Source organism: Zonotrichia leucophrys, chromosome 8 (genome assembly GCF_028769735.1).
Source record: "Zonotrichia leucophrys gambelii isolate GWCS_2022_RI chromosome 8, RI_Zleu_2.0, whole genome shotgun sequence".
NCBI classification, from domain to species: Eukaryota; Metazoa; Chordata; class Aves; order Passeriformes; family Passerellidae; genus Zonotrichia; species Zonotrichia leucophrys.
Genome location: NC_088178.1, coordinates 17606367 through 17631420, shown reverse-complemented (window position 1 = coordinate 17631420; position 25054 = coordinate 17606367). Strand labels below are relative to the sequence as shown.

The 25054-nt window shown below is 37.8% G+C and overlaps 1 protein-coding gene across 30 annotated transcripts in view; it reads left to right on the top strand.

The window, feature by feature from the left end:
• Positions 1-25054, top strand: part of ADGRL2 (adhesion G protein-coupled receptor L2) — a 311598-nt gene that overhangs the window by 249233 nt on the left and 37311 nt on the right. For 23 of the 30 annotated variants that reach the window (XM_064720284.1, XM_064720305.1, XM_064720298.1 and 20 more), the window contains 3 exons: positions 11214-11323; positions 15957-15971; positions 16912-17712. In XM_064720284.1, the coding sequence (XP_064576354.1) occupies positions 11214-11323; positions 15957-15971; positions 16912-17712 (926 nt within the window). The remainder of the gene's footprint in view (positions 1-11213; positions 11324-15956; positions 15972-16911; positions 17713-25054) is intronic. The other 7 variants (XM_064720306.1, XM_064720297.1, XM_064720304.1 and 4 more) reach the window with 1 other exon arrangement.

Sequence of the window (25054 nt, the reverse complement as noted above, 5' to 3'; positions counted from 1 at the left end):
ATACACATGCAAAACAGAAAAACAAGAGAAGAAATTAGGCAGAAAAATAATTTACTTGGGCAAGCTACTCTGACCAAAGTCACACACCTTGAACACCTTGGAGGAAGCATCCTCCATCTTACTCGTCAGTGATACCAACCCGTACAATGTTTCATCTGGCAAGATGGTGTATTTTGCTGTTGTAGGTGCAAAGGCGTCTATATTCCTTTCTTAGTAGTAATCTGTGATCTTAAACCTTACTGTTCATTGCTTCTCAGATACCTTGCTTCTTGTGATATACATCTATATAATAAAGGAGCAATTTGGAAATGTATTTAATGCACACATTTTTGCAGCACTGTAAAATTGTTTTGCCATAATTCAAGAGTTTGTGCTCTGTCTATTAAATACTTTCTTTTAGGCTGAATTGTAAGTGTAGCAATAACGTGACAGTTCTGAACCCATAATCTTTCCCTGTTTACTGAATTTATTACAGACATTGAGTTCAACTCTACTGTTACACTCATGAAACTGTAGGTGTTTTCTCATCTAGAAGGTAGCAGCAGTGATATTGCTTTCAGTATATTATTCTGGTGCCAGCATCACTGGTGGGTATGAAAAACATAATTTACTTTGTGTATTTAGCTTTCTTGGATAATTTTGCTGCCTTTTTGACAGAGATACAGCAAAAGAGCACCTCCTGGAGTCACATTTAAAACAGGAGCACTTTGGGTAATGTACTGTAGACAGAACACATATGAGTTAGAGCTCACTTATCATGAATGCCATCAGCAGTGCCTTGTTGCTTTCTTATCAGCCACTTCCTGCTGTCAGCCCAGTGCTTATTTCAATAGTAAAGGATTTGCATCAAATGTAACACAATATTATGTATGGCTAACATGCGGTTTTTAATTGTGCAGGCACACGAGACTCCTTCAGTGATAGACAGTTTCGTAAAAGGATTAGATCATGAATATTTTTGACACAATTAAAGATAATCTGTGCATTGACAGAGTGTAGCCAGTGAATTTTCTGATGAATGTTTTACAGTGGTGAGTCTGCTTGGCTTGTGTAAAAAACCAGCTGCAGAATAGACAGGATTTTGCAGATGTGGGAACAAGCAAACTGAAGCAGTCCTCTAAACTTCTTTGGGCTCAAAACTGGAAGTTCCTGGAACCAGAGAGTGCACAATTCAAATCTGTAACTTAATCCCTTAACTTTGGTTTGCAAAGAAAAAGTGGGATTGTGCTTTCCAAGTTAGAACAGCATACTTTTTCAGTGGAAGTCCTATACCTGGAAGCCCTGCAAGCTTTCCAGATGATAATTAGATCCAGACATCACTGGAATATATATATATATATTCATATACTAATGAATAACAGTGCTTTTGTGACAGGCATTCCTCTCAGAAGAAAAGAAAGTACTTGTAGTGAGGACTCTCAGACACATTTTAATAGGAAATGACACCACTGTTACAGAGTTGATTAAAGATCTACCAAGGGACAACACTTCTGGAAAAAATCAGCAGATGAAATGAGAAAAGTTGTAATTTTATTATTAGTTATCAGTTAAATGCGTGTAACTTTAAGGCCATGAAATCTGCAGTAAAAATATGAGAAAAAGGACTGTACCTTCTTGCTAGCAGATTGCACTTTTATAAATCTCTTAAAATAATCAAATTATCTTTTGCCTCTTGCTCAGCATTTTGCTCCGAGTTCTGTTGAGCTGTATAAATGAGTCACTCTGCAGCCTTATGGAGTTGGTGGATATGCAGCAGTGGGCACATGGCGCTGTTGATGAAAATGATAACCCAAAAGGGGGATATTCCCCAAGGCAGGTTTACAAAAAACAATTTATTCTTTTTCACCCTGTAAAACTCATCTTACATGCAGCATCTTTTGCATTATTACAAACTCTAATCCTCTGAGTGGGTAATTAACGGACCAGAAAAGCCATTTGTGGAAAGAAAGAGCCATAAGGGTGAAAAATATTTCTCTGCTGAATGATCTTTAAGGAGTAAATAATTACAAGAGTGAGAGGTTTGGGATGACCAATCTAAATCTGAACATAATTAGGATGAACACAGTTTGAAAATCGAAGCAGTTGGCATGTGCAACAATTCTCATTTCAGAAGACTAATTAAATATTTAAAAGCCCAAAACCCCTCACTATTCACAGAAAAATAGCCTGCCACAAAAGGGTCTGTAAGTTTGCAGATAATTAGGAAGGGTTATAGGGGAAAAATCACGGATTGGCTCCAAGGTTCTGCAAGGTCACATCTTATTATGGTGTATCTTTTATATGGTCTGATAACAAGATCTTGCTAATTTAATCTAAGTAGGGCATCCCATAGCGATTTCCCATTTTCCTTGTTAAAAATATGATCATTTTTCCATATGCCAACTGCAATAGGTGAACATTTTTGTAAATGATTTCTCCTAATTGAGACAAGCTATAATATTTTTAATTATTCAAGGTGAATGCATGTGCTAAAGTTGAGTTAGGGTTGTGCCCACTGCATGCCCCATGTGAAGTTGTCCTCTGCCTGCCTGTTGCACAGGGAAACCAAAGGACTCTACGGAATCTGGTTATCCCAGTGGCCAGTTCTATAAATGACTAAATCTTAATTTCCTGTTAGAGGCAAAGTAGGACTTTTTGTTGAATATGCATTTCTGTATGCAGAAGAGATGTGTTAAACTCAGGAGACCCATAGCAAATCAAGCTGAATTTGCACTGCACAGACCTGGAGGTCTGGTGGAAATGTGAGTGTTGAAAGAATACCAAGGCTTCTGTTTCAAAAAGTTGCAGTAACAAATCATACCTGTCATCTAAAATACCTTATTTTAGTAATTGAAGTGGGTGATTGTTAAAAGTGTATTTCAGATCTGTGCAAATTAACATGAAGGATAAGGCTACATGTTTTCAATATTGTAATTCTTCAAGTTTTTCATTTAATAATGACTCAGAAGCTGTCTTAAGTTACATAACTTTTAACTACGTTATGAAAATGGTGCATGCCAAGCCATGGATAAAAAAGATCAACTGTGCTGCAAAAAAAGAATTCTAAAGGGTTTTTACTGTTATCCTATACTCTCTGTCTGGTAGTCTCTCCTCCTGCAAGTCTGTTGCAGTGTTATTCCTAAGGATCAGACACTGTGCTTCAGGATTTTCTCTTGGATTTTCCATAGCTCTTCTCTAGCACTGTGCCTCTGAAATAAATGCCCCTTCGTAAAGCTCTGGGTTTATTTAAAGCCCCACGTTTCTCCCCTGAAACCTGCTCAGCGCACGAGGCACGATGCTGCACCGTGCTCATTCGGTGTGAATAATCTGCGCAAATTGCTCCGATACAACGATGCTGCACTACTAAAGTTTTCATTAGTAAGTAAGCATAGCTGCAGGCTATTTATTTTGTCTAAATGGTGAAACATTTAATTGGATCTTTTGAACTTATTACTTTTCAGCAGTGCGGATCTGCTTGGCTTAGTTGGTGTTCTAAGATGTACACTGCCTGTAATCCCATGCTGCATCTTGTTTGCAAATATGCATGCATGTAAACAATATGACTATTATTATTATTATTATTATCATTATTATGAAAATTACTGTATTTCCATTTCTTATGCCTCAGGTGGAGTTGCATTAGAAACATTTTCTCTAAAGAACGGGTCTCTTCTGTTTCATACTGTTACGGGGTTTGGGTTTGCACCTACACAGACCTCACCAGGAGATTGTTCCATTTACTTTGCACACCTCATTGCATCTTTGATACTTACTTTTACTGTCCTTGATTTACAGCCATCTCCTCAAAAACTCTGATTGGTCTAGTAGGCCTTTGGAATGCATGGTAGAAAGTAGTAGAGATAGAAAAGCAGGATTATAAATGCACCTAAAAATATCGAGAGAAAGCAGGAGTTATATATTCTACTGGAATCTACTTTTTTTTTTCCTCTCCCTGTTTTATCTGATGCTCCAGTTTCAGGTTAATGATAACCCCATAATAATAGCATTTACACCAATAAGAAAAGTATTAGAACAAGGATGAACTGTAACAAGTAAAACTGTTTCTGATAGCTTAGATGTGAGTAAGTGAGAAGATTCCTCATTTTAACAGTGACTGCTTTGAACTTAGAGACATGAATACTAAAAGGCAAATGGGTCATAACTAAATGTATTAAAGTTGTAAGAAGAGGTTGAAAGCAAGAAATATAGTTAAATTACTTTGCTATACAAGTCTGATACACATTCATTGACAGTGAATCAGACCAAGTAATTCTAAGAAAAGGCCTATGGGAGTTGCATATTTTATGTTGTGTTTTATTGTCTATTTGGAGTTTTTATGCTTAATGCGTACCCTTAGACTCCCACAAGATTACATTGTATAAAGAAAGCACAATTAAATATAATTGCAATTTTTTATTGGGCAAATGGAAACAAGGCTATGGGGCACCTTCCCCTACAATATTAATTATACACTATTTACCTTCCTTGTATGTGTTTACTTGGTAATTAGGAAGATTCAACAAATCATCAATATTATATTTTGAAAAAAAATGGAAGGAAAAAAACACCCTTTTTTAATTTTTCTTCACCCCAAATATTTTTTCATCCAAATCCCCCAGATTTATTACTGTAGTGATCACGTTGCCAAGTGCATAGAAAATCCTTGGGCTAGTTCATGAATTTTCAAACCAAGCTATAGGATGCCTTACAGTTTAGCAGTTATAGGTGAGTCACCAATATCTAGATACAGCTCTTATCGCCAAATTCTGCTATCATACCTGCTCATGTATCTCCTGTCTTTTAGATAGTGAAAACTTCCAAGCACAGCTCACTAAATCCATTTCCTCTTTGAACTCAGTAAAATAGGTGCTATTTACTTTTTGCGTACTCATTCCCCTATAATAGTTTTGGGGCTAAAATAAAAATAATTTCTAGAAAATCTTACAAATGATTAAGCAATGTTGTCAGTGTGTCAGGCCAGTCCCAGGATCATGGATCTATCCTTAGGGGCGTGTGGCTCACTGATCCTGCATGGGAAGGGTAGTGCTGGAGCACTGTGGAAACAGCAGCGATGGCTGAACAATCCTCCTTCATAGCTAGGCTTTATAGGAAGGCTGGATTTTCTCAGCAGGTCTTTTTTCCAGGCTTTGATTAGGCTTAAATTGCTAACTCATTAGACCTCAGTACATGACAATGTATGGCTTGTGAGGTGAGTTTGAAACTCGGAATTTAAATACATGCCTTTAAATTTATCTACTACATAGATACATATTACATAGATACTACTACATATCTACTACATAGATACTACATAGCATTTAAGTAATATCTGATGTTTTCATACATCTGTAACTTTGCATTTAATGACAGGAGTGGAGGTTTAGTGAGTATTCATTCAAAAGCAAAACCACATCCCACATGGCAATTGTAGACCATTAGGAAGACAGCTGTAAAGACAGCTACTTACTCTGGGTAATGAGGTTCAGGAATTTTTCAGTGTAAGTCATCACATGAAGTGCATTCATCCCATATTCCCCTATCTTTTCACTCAGGCTGCAGCTCACCCAGGGTGAGTAAGGAACAAGAAGACCATATGGAGTATGTGGTGCTGCAGCTCGGAGTTTACGTGCCTCGAGTGGTGTTTGAGCAGGTTGCTGCAGGCGATATGCAGGAACATGCCATCACGCTGGCTTTTAAGTGTTTAATCAATATGCTGAAAGAGAAATATCATCAGAACTGGCTTGAAAGTTTCAAGATGTACCAAGATTGTTTTTTAATGTATCAACAATGTTACTAAAAATTAATTTTGCTTACTAAATGTGGGTTTAGATGGTATCTTTTTTTTTTTATAGTGAATTACATGTGACTGTTTGCTGTGTTTGTGCCCTAATTAAGGCAACACTAGATTCACAGAAATACAGCATTAGGAATACCCAAAATTATTTTGATGGGTTTTTTCTGCCTATTCATTAATCCATATATTTTTCAAAATATCATGATGTTTATTTTATTATTTTACTATCTTTGTCAAAGTTGTGTATGCAAAACAAAAGCATTTGAAGGATGCATTGCAATGTGGACATTATTTCATACATACCTTATTTTTGCAAACAGCAAGAACCACTTATTAAGGATCTGTTTGTATCTTTCTGTGTCAGATGTGACTTGCCCACAGAGATGACCTCTTCCCTCAGTCACTTGGTTTGATCCATGCAGCATTAATGTCTTTCCAGAATCTGTTTCTCAGATCCCAGTGCTTCACTTTCTGGTCCAGTCATGATACACTGTGGTTTTCATTTTAATGCTGGAGTATTTGTTCAAGTCCATAGATTGTGCGTTTTTAATCTTCCTTAGAACAATGGTGAATAATGGCCCTTGGCAGGAGATAATGAAATTTTCTTAATTTATATTTTGAAGCAGAAGTTTCAATTGAAAATGGCATCCTATGGCCTGCAGACATAGCTCTAGTGCAAGTTTCAGGGGAGCTGTAATAATAATGCAGTGCCAGCAGTGACGAGGAATGATAGGACAGTGAAGAAGCAATTTAAGAAAGAAAAGAGAATGTACCAAAGCTTTATTGTAGCATATCTAATGATCTGCTGAAGATTCCCAATAGCTTTGGGAGCATGACAGGAGAAACTAATGTTATCTTGCCAAAACAGAAGCCCCTGCTTAATCAGCAGAACAAGATTATTGATTAAAACACCTCACACAATAGATTGCACATGGAATCTCATCTCCATACATTGCACATGAAAAAGTGCAATAATAAGCATAAGGTAATAATAATAATAAAAAAGCAAAAGCAATTTGTTGGGAATTGTACAAGTCAAGATTAGAGTTGAAATACAAACAAATTATCATGGAAAATACAGCTGTCCTTATAGCTGAGCAGACAGGATGGATGCAGCAGGGACAGGACTACATCATGAGCAGCAGATAATACCAGCCCTGCTGGAGCTGCTTTACTTTCCTCTTTCTTTCTGTATTCATCTGAAATGTGAAGGGCCATTCCTCATTTGCACAGTCTTCTTCCTGAGGTGAAAGGAGTTCAGACATTATACTGTAACTGTTAATTAAACACTCCATTTGATTTTTAGATTACTCTAAGTGATGCATGTGCATTATGAAGATGTAACCTTTCTTCATTCATACTAAAATACAGAAGGCATATGTGTCAGAGTACACAATTGCTCCTTGCATTCATGAGAATAGTGATAATTCCTGCATTTCCCCTTGCAAAACTGTTGTCACTGCTAGCACAACAACCTGAATTATCATTCTTTCATTACTACAGTTAGTCCTTTCCTAACTAGCATTTCAATTTTAATTCATACATTACCTTTCCTAAGTTAACTGTTACTGAGTTATACAGACCTTGCTGATCTGCTGTATTTCCTTGTGAATGACAGTCATTGCATCATAAATCTTTGTGAATGTTGTGAATTCTTCTTGAATGTGATGACATTTCTCAGTGTGCAATCCTATGACTTTTAAGATTGTACATAATCCCCTAAAATGCCTGTATTTTAACATATGCTGGGAAAGTACGCAGTTAGGTAGATTGCAGAACACTTAAATGGTATTTAAAACCTACAGAGAACTTAAACACTGGATTACAAACACTGAAACACCAGAGTATTTGTGATTTGTCTTTTTAAGTTTGTAGAATTACAGCTGGTTTGTATCACACCTTCATTGGAACAATTCTAAAAGAGTTTGAGTAGGCAGACTAAGTTAACAATATAGCATGTAGAAAAAAATAACTTTGGTTAAAATGAATGAGGGACTCCAAGTCATTCACCAGTTCAGCTTTTTGAGGTTTGGATTTTTCGTTCTCCTGATGGTGTCTCGGCCAGTTCTGCAATTTCCAAGGCACTTCACTTTTACAATAGTCTTGTTTTGGAGAATCCTGTGGCACAAAAAGTGCTTGCCCATTACAAAAAATAAATGGGTCACCAGATTTAAGGCTGTAACAATGGAATATCCAGTTGTTCAAACACAGTGTTTCTGAGTGTAAAGGTTTCGTAAAATTATTAAGTTCTTCTGTGGTAGCTTTGATAATCTGTAGCCACTTAGGATAATCTGCTTTTTAGTGCTATTTTGTGGAGAGTGGAGTCTCTTTTATCCAATGTGCTACAGAATTTGGGGCTTCTTGTCTTAAAGAAGCTCAACTGAAACCCTAACCAGTTTGTAAAATGTTTTTTTTTTGCAGACAGTAGCAGAAGTATCAGCCAAAAGCTAACAGGGAAGTTCTCCTGGCTTTACAGAAAAAGACACTGCAGCAGATAGAAGGCTTTAATTTATTCAGAGAGCAAATCACAGTAGTATAAATTCCCTGAATTACTTGTCTCAGAACTACCTCTACAAAATTCACTTATTCTTCATCTCTTCTCTGTAACCCGTGAATTAGGATTGACAGCTGCTATAGTTGCTGTTGTTTTTTCTTAAAAGTCTCACTCTAATGGAAATTTAACCTCTAAATAGGTAAAAATCGTTACCTGAATGTCAGCTTTTTAAACTGTGAATATCCTAACCAAGTGTCTTTATTTGAAATCTTAGAAGTGTATGTAAATTACTCAGGTTTTGTAAAATACAACCAACAGTGCAGCAAAGTCAGTGATTTGAATGTGCAAACCTATAACTTAAAGCACAAATGCACTATTCATGTAGTTATTAAAGTAATTCCACTTGTTGGGGAAGTGCTGGTGGGCCTGGCAGCACTGCTGTATACTGCAGCAAGTGGGCATAACTCATTGTTTTGTAACAATGATCCTGGGTTTGGCCATCGGGGAGCTAAAGGTGATCATTTGCACAGCAGGTGAAATCTTTCATAAAGGAATTGTCAAAAGTTTTTGGAGTGTTATCAATTTTAAACACTACTCAATGCTGGAAGTTTGACTCTACACTGCACAAAGAAAACACCTCCATTTTCTTCTGAATTATTATTACAAATCCTTTTGATAAAACCTAACATGAAGTTCTTCTCAGTTTCCTGGCTGATGGCAGCATTATGAATCTTTTACTGGGAGAAAATGAAACTGAAGAAAACAGCTCTTCACAGGGAAATTAGTCTATCTTTTTCTCACTGCTAAATATGACCTTGGTTAGCTTCATTCTCGAGCAATTTCTCCCAACATGTACTCGTTTTTATTTTGTAACAAATAAATAATTCTGTCTTAATTGCTGCTCATTTGAGTATAAAATAAAATTTTCATGCAGCTCAAAGCTGTGGAAACCATCATACTGAAGATGCAGTAGGAGAAGTCTTATAGGAATTACTTTGGCTCCAGCATAAGATTTTTGCTAAAGAAATGCAAATTTAAAGAAATTTGTTACAAAATCTTACATCCCAGATTTTCTCATGCTGGTTACTGTACCCGAGGTGTGGCACATACAAACCCCTGTACTGGGGATATTGCAAAGAGGCCTGTGAGGTTTGGGGCCACATTGCCTGCTCCTGCTTCTACAGCCTCCATCTACACCACACTCTCAGCAGCAGCACTCTGTCCTCCATGGCAGGGGCTGTGTGCACATTTTCACGCTTTACACACTGAGTACAGTGGTTTTCTCAGCAGCTGGGTGGACATTTCACCACTTCAGCCTGGGTCTGAAGCCACTGGGTGTGTCAGAGTCATTCCAGAGTCTCTGATGTCCTGCAGGAGCTGCTGCACTGACCGAGTGAGCCATTGGGGTGGGAGTGGGGTGGTGTTATTTGTGCAAGAGCTGGGCAGGGGTCCTGGCTTTGCCCTCTGGAAAAGGCGGCAGATGAATTCCCACCACCTATCCGTATCCATGGCTGTGTATATATAGAAATCCCTGACTATTTCCAATCAGTTCTGCAATTATGAGGCTTATGATGGTAAAAATAAGCAGCTTTAATTTTTTTTTTAATTAAAAAAGAGGAAAAAGAAAAGAAGAGTTAACTGATCAACTTAGAGAGCTTTTGTCTCTGAGTTTGCTCGGCACAGAGGCACAGCATATCCTGACTGGCTCTGTGCTATTTTGATTACTGTATAAAAAAGGAAATAATTTATAATAGTGTTCTTTGAATATGTTTGCTCTACCTTTTATGAGGTAGCATGAATTATTCTAATAGCTGTTGGTGCTGTACAGGGGGGAAAGCCACTGATACAAGGCAGATTATTTTAGCTTGGGTTATGTGGTATTCAGGAGTATGGGAAGAAGAAGGGCAATAGAGAAGTTGATGTACAGCTGGAGTCAAAGGCTAGTCTATTACTTAAGTTCAGACTTCTGTTATTCAGTTTGCTGACAAACAAAGCTAACCCTTGAGAAGATCAGCCAAGCTCTTTCCCTTTTAGTCACCAAACTCCCTGACCTTCCCTTTTTTCACTTTTCTTCTTCCTTGTGACTGTTTTCCTGTATGTATTACATTTTGACCATCTCTTCAAGGTTAGGTGGCTGTTCACTTTTAACTTCCAAGCTAATATTTGGTTTTTTGGGTTTTTACTTTTTTGTTCTGGAAAAAATAATAGTAGTCTAAAATCTATTATTATTATTATCATTACCTTTCAAAAACGTGAAGTTCAATAGATCCTCACAATTAGAGGCATTGTAATAAAGTTCTTTTTTGTATGAAAATGCACTTTCTTTCATTGTTAAGCAAATAATTGTCATGTTTCAGTCTCCTCAAAAATACATCTGAATTAATTTTCTTTACTGCTTCCTGTAGCCTAACAGAGTCCACCAATTGCTCCTAAAATAATTAAATTGGGAATGCTAATGTTCTTTGTCTACAATAGCTCTTCTAACCAAAATAATTTCCTTGAATCACAAGAAAAATCTCTATGATATGTAAAGCTATTCAGCAGGATGTATGTCTCTAAAGATGGAAGGAATTACTCATTGTTGTCATCCTACATTATTCAAAATTGCACATTTTTTCAATCATATAGTCTTTGCATTTTGTTTTCATTTTATTGAACAGTAGTATCAAATCAGTCTAAACTTGGTACTTGATACAGCTGTCTCTACCAGTGGGGACAGTTAAGATAGCATTGATCCCCAAATTTTTAAGTATAGAGCCTGAACTAAAATGTTGTCCTGAAGTCTTTTTTTGGACTTTGGCTAATTAGTGTTAATTAACTTTGTTGTCTTATGGATTGAACTGCCCAAGTGTGAAAAGTGTTAGCACTCAATGTAGTCCTTTAGTATGAACTAGCAAATTAAATGTAATTTTAAATTAATTAGCTTGCTTTCTTTTCCCATTACAGGTGCAACAACCGAACACAGTGTATAGTAGTTACTGGGTCAGATGTGTTTCCTGATCCTTGTCCTGGAACATACAAATATCTAGAAGTTCAGTATGAATGTGTTCCTTACAGTAAGTATAATCTTTTTATTCTTGCTCACTTCCTCTGGCCCTCACAATTGAAGCTGGAGTGCTGTTCCATGGAAAAGAAGCATATGTTTATGGCCCATGGACCCATTATGCATGCAAAGCACTTGCAGGCTAGGGCCTCCAATTAGCTTCACAAAGTGTGGAAGGAAGCCATGGTGTGATGCTGGCCAAGTGTCTGTCTGTGTTCTTAAGTGTTTGGCTTTTAAGGCTACTGTTTTTCCAGAAAACAAACTCAAATTAGCTATTCAATAGGCCAGATAGAAATTTGTACTTTTGCCCGCAACCAGTTGCTGACAAATTGGCTTGGCTCACAGACTTGTAAAGCAGGAATTGACTTCAATTTTAATCATGATCTACTTGAAAGGCTACCTGCTGCTGTGGTGACTTTGGGTGCACAGCAAAACCCAGCACTGACATTCAGAGGCAAGTGACCCAGTTGGGGGACATTGTAAAAGGATTTTGTGCTTCTTTATAAATGAACACAGATTCAGAGTGAATAATTCATTAATAAGGTACTCACACTGTGTTCTTTAAAAGCAAAGGGGAAAAGAGTGAGAAAGAAATGTTTGCTTTTAATTGAAAGACAAAATATCAGTCGTATCTTGAATCAGCTAGCAAAATAGAGTTTTTCACTGAAAACAAACTAAATAGTGAAATCATGATGAGGGAAAAATGTGAAGTTCTGGCTACTTCAGCAGTTCTGTGCAATAGTCTTTATAATGCCAAAGTTCAGTAGCTTTAGATATACTTCTTATTTCCTTGCAATAATTAATGTTTTTTTTATTGACATGTATGCATGTTCATGAAAGTTCTGCAGATTCGACACTTTTAACTGGTTTTGCTTTCTTGTAAGGTTCTTTGCAGTGACTTCTCTCTCGTCCCGTAACTCAACAGAGAAATAGCTGTGCTTGCAATGGAATTTGAGCAGTGCACTGATCATTCCCTTGAGTTATTATTGGGCATGAATTTCTTGATCTGCAGTAATCCTTAACCAAAGTCGTATTTTCTGTTGGTACAGGAAACAGGCCAAGTCTGAGATGCAAAAACACTGTGGTGACAGTATATACTGAAAAAGGAAGGAAATGAGTTCTGGCATAAGCAAAGCCATGCCAAAACTATCCATACTGTTTCCTGCAAAATTTAGAATTCTGAAACTGAAATACTACTCCGTACTCGTTCACCATACTGAACCTTCACTGTTGTTAAAGGCCAAGCACAGATCATCTGTTTTTTCTTCATTTCTGCTGTGTCATTGTGAAATGGTTGCTTGCTGATTTTTTTCCCTGTACCATTTGTAGGTTTGGAAGCCTACTGCAAACAGTGATCCCTAGTACCATTCCTCCTGTGTGTAGTAGTGGTGGCTTGTTGTAACTGTTCTTCTTGTGCCACTTTTGAGGAGTGATGTCTTACCCCAATCTAACCAAAGTTTTGTTCCACAAAGACCACTTCTGCTTTAGCAGTATTTTGATTTCCAAATTCTCAGAAAGGGGGCAGTGCATCTGATTCCAAAACCTGAGGTCAGTCGAGTGACAAGAAGTTACGTTTCCAGTTCCAGTAGGCTAGCTCATAGAGGAAAAAATGTAATGCAAATAATGTTCAAACATAATTTCTTATGCTGTTTTAGGAAGAGAAGTGTGGATATGTTCTACTGATTGGGTATTGCTATCTCCAGGAATCTTTTCTTTTCCAGTTTCAGAAGTATAGTGCCACAGCGCGGCCTACCCTGTACTCTAACTTGTAGTTACTTTGATTTTAAAGTGTTTATTTTTGTCAGTTGCATTGGCCTACCCTTTGAACTCTGTAATTCTGTGTCTGTCATAATTTAGGATTCTGGATACTTTCCTATTTTTCAAAGTCTATAAGTTTTGGAGTTTGTCAACTGCAGCATGTACAGTGATGACACTGCCCAATTCCAGAACTGTAAGATGCATCACCTGTCGTTACCAGCAGTCATCAAAAAGATTGCCAGTTACTAAAATGAGTTTTGAAGATTGGTTTCAAATCATATTGAGCTTCAGTAGCCGTTTTGATTGTTGGCTCTCTTTCTTCCCTGTCCCACAAATCCTATCCTGTTATTTTTCCAAGTCTCTTTTTTTTAATACTTGCTAAATTCCAGTTACCAAATCTAAATTTTATTTCCTTGTTCCAGAGCTCCTTATCTAAATTTACAGAATGACTGAAATTATTAGATTTGCATACAGCAGCTTCACCAGTGTAAGAGACTTCCTAGGAAGGTAGGATAAGCTCTTGTGGGCCCAGGAAGGGAGGAGTTTAGTGATCACAGCACTTCTAAACAGCGTTCATTTATTTCATTAATTTCATCTTCAGTTACTGCAAGACTAAAAAATTTGCAGTACTCACTGTGGTAGCTTTCAGTTCATGGGAGATGGCACACAGCAATTTTAATAGGTTTTGTGGTGAAAGGTGAGAGTTCTTACGCACTGGAGTTGCTGTCACCCTTGTACAAAATGCAGTTATGAGCTCCTCTATGTCTTGCTGGCCTCCAGAAGTACATAGCTGCTTTGCTTATTTGAAAATACTTCATTTTGCAAATTTAATTAGGTTTGAAAGTACTTAATAAATGCTTCCTTTTTTGCATCTCAAAGTGAAAGAAACCCAACAAAGCAACTTTTCAGATACTCAGTTGGATCTCTAACAAAAATTCCAGACAAATTTGATAGGCATTGCTTTGTCCTGAAATAATAAGAGTGCTATCAATTAAATTACAAAGAGATTGAGAGTACTATACTTGACATTTCTCTCACTTATGCTTTGCGATGTGTGTTGGCACTTTGACTAACAGAAGCCAGCCCTTTTATAAAGAACATCAAAAGTGCCATTTTGTATATCTGTGCATTTTTATTTTAAGCCTATTTTGGGCTCAGGAATTCAATAGAAAACATTTTAAAGAGTTTTATTCTCTCTCTCTCTGTGTATTGATTGGACTTTGCAGCTTTTGTTTATTTCAATAAGCCCATCTGTCCCTGAAAAATGTACAGCTGTACACCAATGCATGCAGAGCAGACATGGCAGTAATGATTTTAGTTATCCCTATCTTTTCCCCCATCTCCTATTACTAATTCTAAGCAGGTACAGTATCAATATTGCTCTTTGGTGAGAAATAAGCACATGCATAGAAGTTCACAAACAGAATCATCTGAAAGTCATTAATACTAATGGTGAAACCCAAGAATTCACCTCAGAATACATCTTCTGTTTACTCAGATAAATCCAGAATTACAAATTATGGAAAAATGAGTATTTTACCTAAAGATGTATAACAGTACAAAGGCTAGGAAAACTACTGCTCATTTTGAAAATATTGACACCCTCTGGTTCCCCTGTAAAGTTTTGGAATTGTTTCCTGAAGAAACACTGGATCAAATCAGCCAATATCATTCCCAGAATAATCATATGTAATTTTATTAAATGAAACTGAAAATCCAAAACTTTATATGAAACATACAAAGGCATTTTTCAGGATAATATTGTAATATTGGAAATGTAATAGCTGTGCAAATAGTTTTGATACACTTCCCTGGTTTCAGCAGCTACTGTTACACAGCTTGGTACATCTGTCATTTTCCAGGTCATTTTATGAAACCAAGGGAGCATACTTCAAAGGCCACAGAGTATATGAAATAGGTTTTATTGCAAATAATTATTGAAAAGCTATTTACTAGCTGGGCTTCAGCTATATATCTTTCTGTAACTTCCTTAAAACTTCCTAGGGGAAAAATTGCTATAGTAATATAACTTTATTAATTGGGTTCAGTTTATGTCTTCCGTGTATGGTGGCAAGATGGATGTTTGTTTTAAACACAATACTGTCCTTGCATACTAGCTTGCTGTTTTGGGCTTAATCGATGATGCTGGAGAATATCTGAATGAGCTAATTGTTAATTTTTTCTTCTCTTTCCCTCTTGCTTACTGTGCTTTTGCTTCCTTTTTTCTAGATGTTTTTGCTTATTCCTTCTAGTCTGATTTTGCAGTTATAGACTAAGAAGTGGCAAAAGTTATCAAGATTAACATTCAGGAAAACAAATAAAATACAGCCTAAGGAGACCCAAAGGGTGCAAGCTGCTTTCTTTACAAGAAAGAAAAGCAGGGAAATGTCTGGGGCAAAGATGGGGGAGGTTTAATCATCACATATGCAAACCTATATAATTAATATACTGAATTTTGTGTTTCTGATTATCAATTAATACAATATGTATATGTGCACTTGCACATATATGATAAATTAATATGTTGCTTAAAAACCAGCTTGATTAGCATTATGCTTTTAGAAGAAGAAGAGTGTATATAGCATGTATTAGTAAAGTAATTCATTATTTATTCAGGTTCACTAAGTGAAACTACATGTCAACATATCTGTATTCCCTCCTTAATCTACTAAAATGATTGATCCATGTTCATTTGCGTAACCGTAGAATCTCTCTCCTGCTAGGTTATCCTGTTGTCTGTTTCTCTTTATCCAATATAGTGCAGTTCTTATTCTCCCTATATTTAGCGTCTGTTACTAATTTAATCTTTTAGACTAATAGTCAATTTATGTTAATCTTCTTTCTTTTTTCCTTGCACTTTTTTATTTTTCTTCCGATGCTTAAAATAGAAGTGGAGCAAAAAGGTAAATAACGTATACAGTCCAAACCCCAGCTCCTTGTTATGTGCCTTATGGATGTTAACCTCTTCCCTTCCCCTCCCCACAACACTCTTATATTATGATAATCAGCAGGATCTCATAAGTACACCTCATAACGAAGTCGACTGTTTGCAATAAAGTGACTTGGCTGCTTAAAGTAGGTGGCGGGGTATAGTGTCTGAAGTACTTGGGCTGGAGGGAAGACTCCCTTGCTTTTTTCTCTCCCTTTCTCTTTGTCTTTCTTTCCCTCTCTTTCTCTCACCCTTGGGTAAATTCTTGTTAATCAAGTGTCATCTTGCCTGGCTTCCAGAACCCTCTCCATAGCATGCCATGGTTACAGGGTTTCCTGGTCTGTTTCATTCATTGCTTTGGTTGTGTTTTGTTTTCTCTGCTCCTAATTGCTTTCTCTATATACCTGATGATTTGTTTTGTTCCTTTATTTTTAATCGAGGCACCTCCTTTTTCAGCCTCACCACTTCTTAAAGTTCTAAACAAGTCGATGTGATTTTTTTTGGACTGAAATGACCTAGCACACTGCTGCACACCAGTTAAAAGCTCTGGAGCGTTAATGTGTACTCACTAAAAGTCTGAAATGAAAATGCAAGATTAGCTCTACATTTTCAGCTGTCTGTGTATGCCATTGAGCCTTGGTCTGTACTAGTGAAAACAGTTCCCATCCACTTTCCATACTGGTACAGCAAGAACATGGTAACTTTAAGAAAAGTGGATGATAAAGGGTGATAATTGCATTAATTATAACATAAGGTATAATCTAGTGCCAATTAAATTGATTTTTTTTTTCTTCCTGACACAGTCATTATGATTTACCTACCTTTTTATTTTTTTTCTTTTTTTTTTTAATTTTTATTATGAGAAGGTCTTAATTTGACGTAATTCTTGTCTTACTTCTCTCTGTGACTGTTAGTTTTTGTTTGCCCGGGGACGTTGAAAGCAGTCGTGGACTCACCGTATTTATATGAAGCTGAGCAAAAAGCAGGTGCTTGGTGCAAAGACCCTCTCCAGGCTGCAGATAAAATATACTTCATGCCATGGACTCCGTATCGCACGGATACTTTGATAGAATATGCTTCTTTAGAGGACTTCCAGAACGGACGCCAGCAGACGACGTACAAACTCCCAAACCGAGTGGATGGTACTGGATTTGTAGTGTACGACGGAGCTGTCTTTTTCAACAAGGAAAGAACTCGGAACATAGTAAAATTTGACTTGAGGACTAGAATTAAGAGTGGAGAGGCCATAATCAATTATGCTAATTACCACGACACCTCTCCGTACCGATGGGGAGGAAAGACTGATATTGACTTGGCAGTTGATGAAAACGGCTTGTGGGTAATTTATGCTACGGAACAAAACAACGGGATGATAGTAATCAGCCAGCTGAACCCCTACACCCTGCGCTTCGAGGCCACCTGGGAAACCACCTACGACAAGCGGGCGGCATCCAACGCCTTCATGATATGCGGAGTCCTGTACGTGGTGCGGTCGGTGTATCAGGACAACGAGAGCGAGACCGGCAGGAACGCCATCGACTACATCTACAACACCAGGCTGAGCAGGGGCGAGCACGTGGACATTCCTTTTCCCAACCAGTACCAGTACATCGCCGCAGTGGATTACAACCCCAGAGACAACCAGCTCTATGTGTGGAATAACAACTTCATTCTGCGATACTCCTTGGAGTTCGGCCCACCTGATCCTGCCCAAGGTAAGAATTTCTTTCTTTTCTCATTTTGATCTCTTGGTGTTTCCATTCAAAGAAATAAGTTACGATATTTTTGGTCTTAGATTTAGCCCATGACAGAAAGGTGAGGAAAGGTTTTTTTTGTCTGCACTGTGCTAAGCTGAGCAGCATTACAGCGGTGCAAGACAAATTTGCAGAACCTGTGAAGAGAAATAGAATTACTTTATTTGGTTTACAGGCTCGTGCTGTTCTTTTTTTGCCTTTTTTCTTTTTTTTTTTTTCTTTTTTTCCTTTTTTAAATGCAAGTGTGTAGCTTTTCTGTGGTTGAGAATGAGTTGGGGAATTATTTACTTTATACCATCAGTCAGTTTGACTCCAACAGCTAAGCTGAGTTGGAGTTGCTTCGTGCTGAGCCCGAAGCCCGTTCCCGTCGGCTCGTTGTTACCTGCCTTCTGAATTGATTGCAGCACACACGCAGACCTTTTAACTTCTTGGCGCCAGCAGTGCAGAGCAATGTGTGCTGGGAGGTCCCAGAGGAGACATATGGGGTTAATGTGCAATACCAAGCATAAGTATTTTTCTGCAGCCTTATTTTCACAGTTTCTAATGTCGGGTTAGACAAGATTGTCTGACATCTTTTTAGTGGATTTCTCAGTAAGCCCCTTACAATTGCATTCCAGCTTGCTAGAAGTTAGTAGTACTTCCTAAAATGAAAGATACTAACTGTCAGAAGGGAAAAGAAAAATGGAGGTCTTTAGGTGTCAGAAATCCCTAAAAATGACATGAACAGGCACAGCCACATATTAGCATCTACAGAGGAGAGTAAATACGGGGAGAAATGCTCTGTGGCAGAAGATATATGCAGCAAAAATCGCTTTAGCAATGAAAGTAATACTTCATTTCTCTCATCTAACTGCTATGCATGTTTAGCAGCCGTTTCTTCTACCTCAAGAAAGTAATAATAATGGCTTCTCCACGTGAAAAGTAGCTGTCCTGCTTCAGCAAAGCTGATTCATGCACAGCAGTGCAAACTGAATTATGCACACAATTATAACAACACACATACAGCTTTACCAGGTACAAAACTGCATATGAGGCAGAAGAACAGGGTGGTGTAGGACCAATATGTTAGTGATCTCCAAAGCCATGGGTGATCTCTCCAGTCTGCTGCAGACCTCCCTGGCAATACCTGGCCAGGCTCCGACAGGTTACAGGTGTTGGGGGAACTAGCCAGCTTTGCTCTCTGTACATAAAGCAAGTCCACTCCTCAGGGAGGCTTTGGAGCTGCTCTTAGCAGAGAGATAAACCACCTGTGTAATTAAAAAAAAATTAAAGCTTTCATTTTCATATGTTCTCATGCATGCCACTTTTCATTCAGTTCATTTGAGTCAAAGATGCATTTTAAATTCTCTAAAGCTTTAAGAGTAAGAGGAGAAGATGGAGGTGCAGGCTCTAAGTAGCTTTTGCAGTTCAGGCAGCTGCTGTGAATGTGAATGTGAAAAAAGCTAATCTTTAAGTCACTGCATGGAAGAAAAAGTGTAAAGGAGAAGCAGGGACAGAAAAGGCTTTGTGGAATCCTTCGTTCACTTTAGTAAACCTCCAAACGTCTCCAGTTAAACATTTCATAATGTTTTTACTGTGAGAGAGCCTTCAGGATCTTAAGATAGTGTATGTGCTGGCCACATCCCATCTTCTCTCACAATCAGATTTGTGCATCCACCAGCACCCTTTTCTCTTCCTGGCTTCCTTGCTGGCATGCAAGGCAGGAGCAGAAATTGTTTATTCCAGCAAGACCTAGGCAAGAATGGGTCCAGGGCACGCTGCAGGGTGCTTGCCTCTCCTCTGAGCTATTTGCCCATTCACCCATGAAGACAGACAAGGAATATTTGAGTAAGTCATGAGTTTGGGTTTTAAATGCATTAGGACATCAGTAAATATGTTTTGATTGTGGTCTTTTTAAAATATAGAAACCAAATGAAGACACTCATTTTATTTGAGCATGTGATGCATAAATTCACACAGTATTTTCCTTACATAAAGCCAATACCCAATATTTTAATTTTGTGTGGGTATGTATATTGCAGATCTAAGAATATGTTTCAGGTCATTTCCTCTTTTGCCTAAGCCAATTGCCTGTAGTTAGAAACTACTAAATGAAAGGAAAAATTATCTAACATAATTGTCCTTGAGATGTACTGCTATAAAAGCAAGGAGAAATTCTTTATGGTATCTACTCTATATTTATTTCTAATATATTTCCAGTTCCTCTTTGTTTCAATATAAATTCTGTATAAATTGCAGCTCAGTCCTTCAACTATTATATAAAGGATTTACATGTGTAATACACATTTGGATTTTTTATCTCATATGGAATTAGATCAACTTTTAAGCATGCCCGACGAATGGCGTTTTTGTGCTTTTTTAATTCTAATTTGGTTTGGGTTTTTTGTGGTCAACTCAGATTCCTTAATCATCTACTCAACAACATAGGAGTTACAATAACATACTGTAAGTCACCTAACAAAAGAACTTTCTTTTAGTGTCCTTTGCAACAGTACTTTAATATCAAGTATTTAATGGTGTCACAAGGTCAGTGTCTCAAAATTGGAAGTCATGGCCCTTTCTTTTCAAATGGTTACCTTGGGACCATTGTGAAAAACTCAGTAATCTGTGTTCCCTCTGTTGCCAAGTGCGAAATAATGATAGATAAGACACACACTGATTTTTAGTTTTCTCCCTATATATCTGTCTTGGCTATTAGTTTTTGTCTACACCACAATGTCCAGCTACCAAGTGCTTCAAAAACACCAGTCTTTCTTCCTACATGAAAGATGAATTTGTCAGATTCGAGTTGCACTTTCCCTTCAAATTTGCTCCCAGGGCCAAAACTTGGGCTCATCCATGTCCTGAAACTCCTGGCTTTGTTTTCTGTATTCTCTCCTTCATTTTTAAATCTGCCTGTTGAAACCTCTGAAATACCACTGCAATTAACCTAATATTGACCTTGCTCTTGCTGCACACCTACACCATTTTCTCTTCTTGTGACTTTCCCAGTATCAGTATTTTCTTCGTCTTCAGGAGAAACTCTTCCAACTTCTAAAACTGTACCTGCTGGAGACAGACTACTGCTTTAGTACTCAGACAGTGGGGGCTGCAGCCCTTCAAACTCCTCCCTTAACCCTATTCTTTTTATATTATTTTCTTCCTGCTTCTCTCAGAAATTATAGTACACAGATGTATCATAGAATGATGGAAGGATCATTAAGTCCAGCCATCAATCTCACCCTGCCGAGTTCCCCACTGAACCACATCCCTGAGCCCCACGTCTGCAATCTGATGCTGGGCAAATGCCCCAACTGCATTTGCAAGGGGTCCTCCTGTTTCTGCAGTGCTTGTGCCTGCCAAGATGGTGCATTTGAAAGGTGTCTGCCAAGACAATGCTACGTGTAAAACATTCAGCCTGCAGCTGTGCGTCTCTGGTGTAGATGTAGGAATGGTTTTCAGAGCTACAGCTGTCAAGTACCGCTCAGATGTTACAGAGGAGCATGTTTTCTACAATTAAGTGTAAAAAGCATTTAAAAATCAGAACCCTAATTTTAAAATGAAATCAAATATATCAGGCCTTGCAAAAAGACACTGAAAAATTAGAGACAAGTCAGAGCTTTTAAATCCTTGGTAAAATTAGTGGATATATCCAGTTACATTCTTTCTACAGGAGGTACTGGGGTCCAAATGAATCCTTGGTGAAACAGGAATTTTTAATGGAATTCTAAGTTAAAACACCAGGAAGAATGAAGGAATTTTCCCTCTGAAAAGTGAATATAAGCATTACATTGTAAGGTTTCCTTGGTAACAAAAAGAAGATAAATCCTTTTGTTCTGTGTTAGTGCATTAGGGAGAGATTTCATCTACACTCATCCCAATTTGTGCTAACTGTTCAAACTGTAGTTGTCTCCCCTTTTGTGCCATGATACCCATCATTAAGTATTATTGGATCACTGCAGGAAGAGATGGATGTTGTGAGTATGGACAGAGCAGAAACTCAGATAGTACGTCATCAAGGGCTTTAAGTAATAGGAAACTAGTGCAACACCAAGAATCTACAAGAAAGTCATGCAGCAAACTAAGTAAATTGGGTCTGTACGTGTATATCAAATCTGATAGACTACAGATTAATTAAAAGTGGTTGTACAAGCAAAGACAACATAATGGGGACCAGATAGCATATTTCTTAACCACAGGTATTATGCTATTTTTTTTTGTCACATGTGTTATCATTTTCAAGGTATACATTTATAAATGACTATGTAAACATTTCACTTTCAATTGAATGGGATTTGGCAGGGTCAATAGAGTTCTGACTAACATAATAGCTGGAGTCACCTATAGGTAATTAGGTGACTCTTAGTACCTTCCCTGCTATTCACTGAAGTGCAAAAACAGGTACAGAGCAGTAATAAGCAGAAGGCAGGAAAATTCTGATTTGCACAGGTTTCTGATCTCTGTTGCTTTACACAGCAGCTCCATGTATGACACCTTTTGAGAATAAAGGTGAGCACATAGATTTTCATGTGTCCGAATAAATTGAAATACCTGACCTGTAAAAATATACATTTAACTGAAAAATCTGTGCAGCTGATTTCTCAAATGACCTGGATGCCAGAGGGCAGAAAGAAACCATTCTCAGAAGGGGCACATCATTTGGGCATTACAATTAAGACAATTGTAAATATAAGGTTAGAGTTGTATTTTGGGTGGGGATATTTTTTATTTGGCTTGGATTAGTTTGGGTTTTTAAACTTTTTTTATGCCTGCCTAGATTAGAAACCTCTTGGCAAGGTTGTTAGCTTGTGTGCCTCCTCTAAATCTGTTCTTCACTGATAGTTGGGGAAAGAAAGTTACTATTCCCCTGCTGTCCTACAGCAATTGTGTTAAGTTTTTTATAGACATCACACTGCTAAACAGGTGTTAAGTTTTACTCCAGTGGTGTCTTCATTTTTAGTAACAGATAGGATACATAACTGTTTAAATCAGATCTTAGGAACTGCATGAAACAAATGTAAATTAATTACGCCTCAATTTGAGTCTTTGGATTTACGTTTTTATTGCTCTTTTCTCTTATTTTCTTAATTTTAATGACTGTCTTCAGCTGATAATAAGAAGAACCTATTCTTAATAAAAAAAGAAGGCAGAACTAGGTTTTGCTTTTCTCCTCAGCATATCAAGCCTAGTTAAAAGTCAAAATAGAATCTCACATTGTAAAAGTGGCTTTTTTGGTGTTGGACAAAAACTACATAGCTTCACCCCTGCTGCTTAGAACAAGAGGTTAACAACCTTGACATGGAGTTTGTTCTTCTTCTCTGCTGCAGCCTATTAATCATTACTGCCATATCTTGTATTGGCCAAGGCTCTGCGAGGCAGAGCCCACAGATGCCACCACCCCCAGCTCTCGGAAGGACACACATCAGGTGGTGGCAGCTGTCATGTGTCTTCGTGCAGCTCAGGAGAGTGGCCGAGCAGATTAAGTTCCCACATGTCATTAAAGACAAAATGACCTGCCTTCTAAAAGCTAGATATACTCCTTGAAGTGATGTGTTTGGCTGTTTCTTAGTTTTCAACCACCTTCTTTCCCAGACTTCCAGCACTGTCTGAAGTTTCTTGGTGCATTCTTAAATATGCTGACTTCTTTTCTAAAATTTGATTGAAGAAAAAACTTCTGCTATATTTTTAATTTTTTTTTTTCTTTTGCGAGAGGTAGTTTCAAGTCTTCCTCTTACGATGTGAGATTACTTATATATTTCTATGTAATACCCCCATGCTATGCAGGTCATTTTTTAATCATGGCTGATAGACTTTGAAATTGATTTTAATGGATAGCATGAAAGTTGTACTAACTAAAGTTGTGTAATGACAGCAGAATTATTTTAGCTCAGGGTGCAACACCAAATATATTCTGAAAATTGTTACCTCACCACTGAACTTCAAAGAGTTTTATGAATTCTGACACTGATATTTTGCTTCTGAGACAAAACTGTCCTAAACATTACAAGGTTTGAGTAGTAATTGCAATAATGCTAATATCCATTTTGATGTTTAAATATGTATTAATTAGCAGAGTGTATTAGGAGATGGATCGTAATAATTGGTTGTCCCCTGCATCATTCCCCATCCCCACGAGCTCCATGTTCCCAAGGACCTGATTCAGCAGGCCTTGCCTGACACTTGTGCAAGTGATTGCAAATGCTTTTGACAAATGTTAATTGGGAAGCACTAGAGGGCTGGATGCATTGTAATCAAAAGCAAATTAGAGCAGTTTCACAAGATGTCAGGCGAGCACTTGCAGAACAGATCTGAGGGTTTCAATAGTCGCTGGCTACACCACAAGTTCAGCACAATTACACAGGCTGTGTTCAAGCAGCCAAGAATGAGACTGAAGAGAAGACAGGCTCTGCAGAAGTTTGTGAGCAGGAGAGGGATGATGGGCACATCTTTGCCTTTAGTCTTGAAAAAACAGATCATGATGATCAAAACTTCACCCTAAATTCATGTGCAAATAAAAAAATAAATTAATATTCTAAACCTCTAATATAAGTGAAACATAACTGAAAAAGGGTTTTGAAAAAATTGTGATTTGCCAAATGGCAAATTTAATATTATGCAAGACACTAATTTACAAAACAACTGATGAAAAAATAAGACTGCTCTTCATTTTATTTTATTTTTTATGATTTAATGATTTAAAGACAAGCTGCGCTGTTCAGTAAGTCAAGAGTGCAATGGTCTAGCAGAGGCAGAAAAAAAGAGAAAGAAAGAAAGAAGCCAAAAATTCTTTTTGTGAGCTTATTTGTTCTCAGCACAAGCCTCTGTACTTTTCTGTGCCTGTAAAACATTTTGAACACTAATGAATATTTGGAAATAATGATAACTGTTGCAGTTGCTTTGCTCACTTGCATTATTTCTTAATATCCACGTGAAGGTGTTGCACACCCATTCCAGACTCCGCTAGCATTAATTTATAATTTCTCTCCAAAGCCTGAGATCCCTGGCATGGCTTGGGCTGTACCTCAGCAGCTCCAGCTGTGAGTTCCTGCTGTGGGTCCGTGGCAGGAGCAGCTGCACATCCCAAAGAGGAGGGATTTGGCCTAAGCCTGGCCTGGTGTTTCATAGAAGATGAAATCTCAGTCCTTGCCACTGGCTTGTGTGAATTGTGTCTTCCTACCTGCTCTATCAGAAAAGGATGTTATGGCCCCAAATGTTCAAAGAGGAGAATGCCATGTGCCTGCTGGGTGCTGCCTCTGCTTGGAGCTAATCAGGCATGCAGCTCTCTCAAGCAGCATAACTGCTGGGTAGGAAGATGTTATCATAA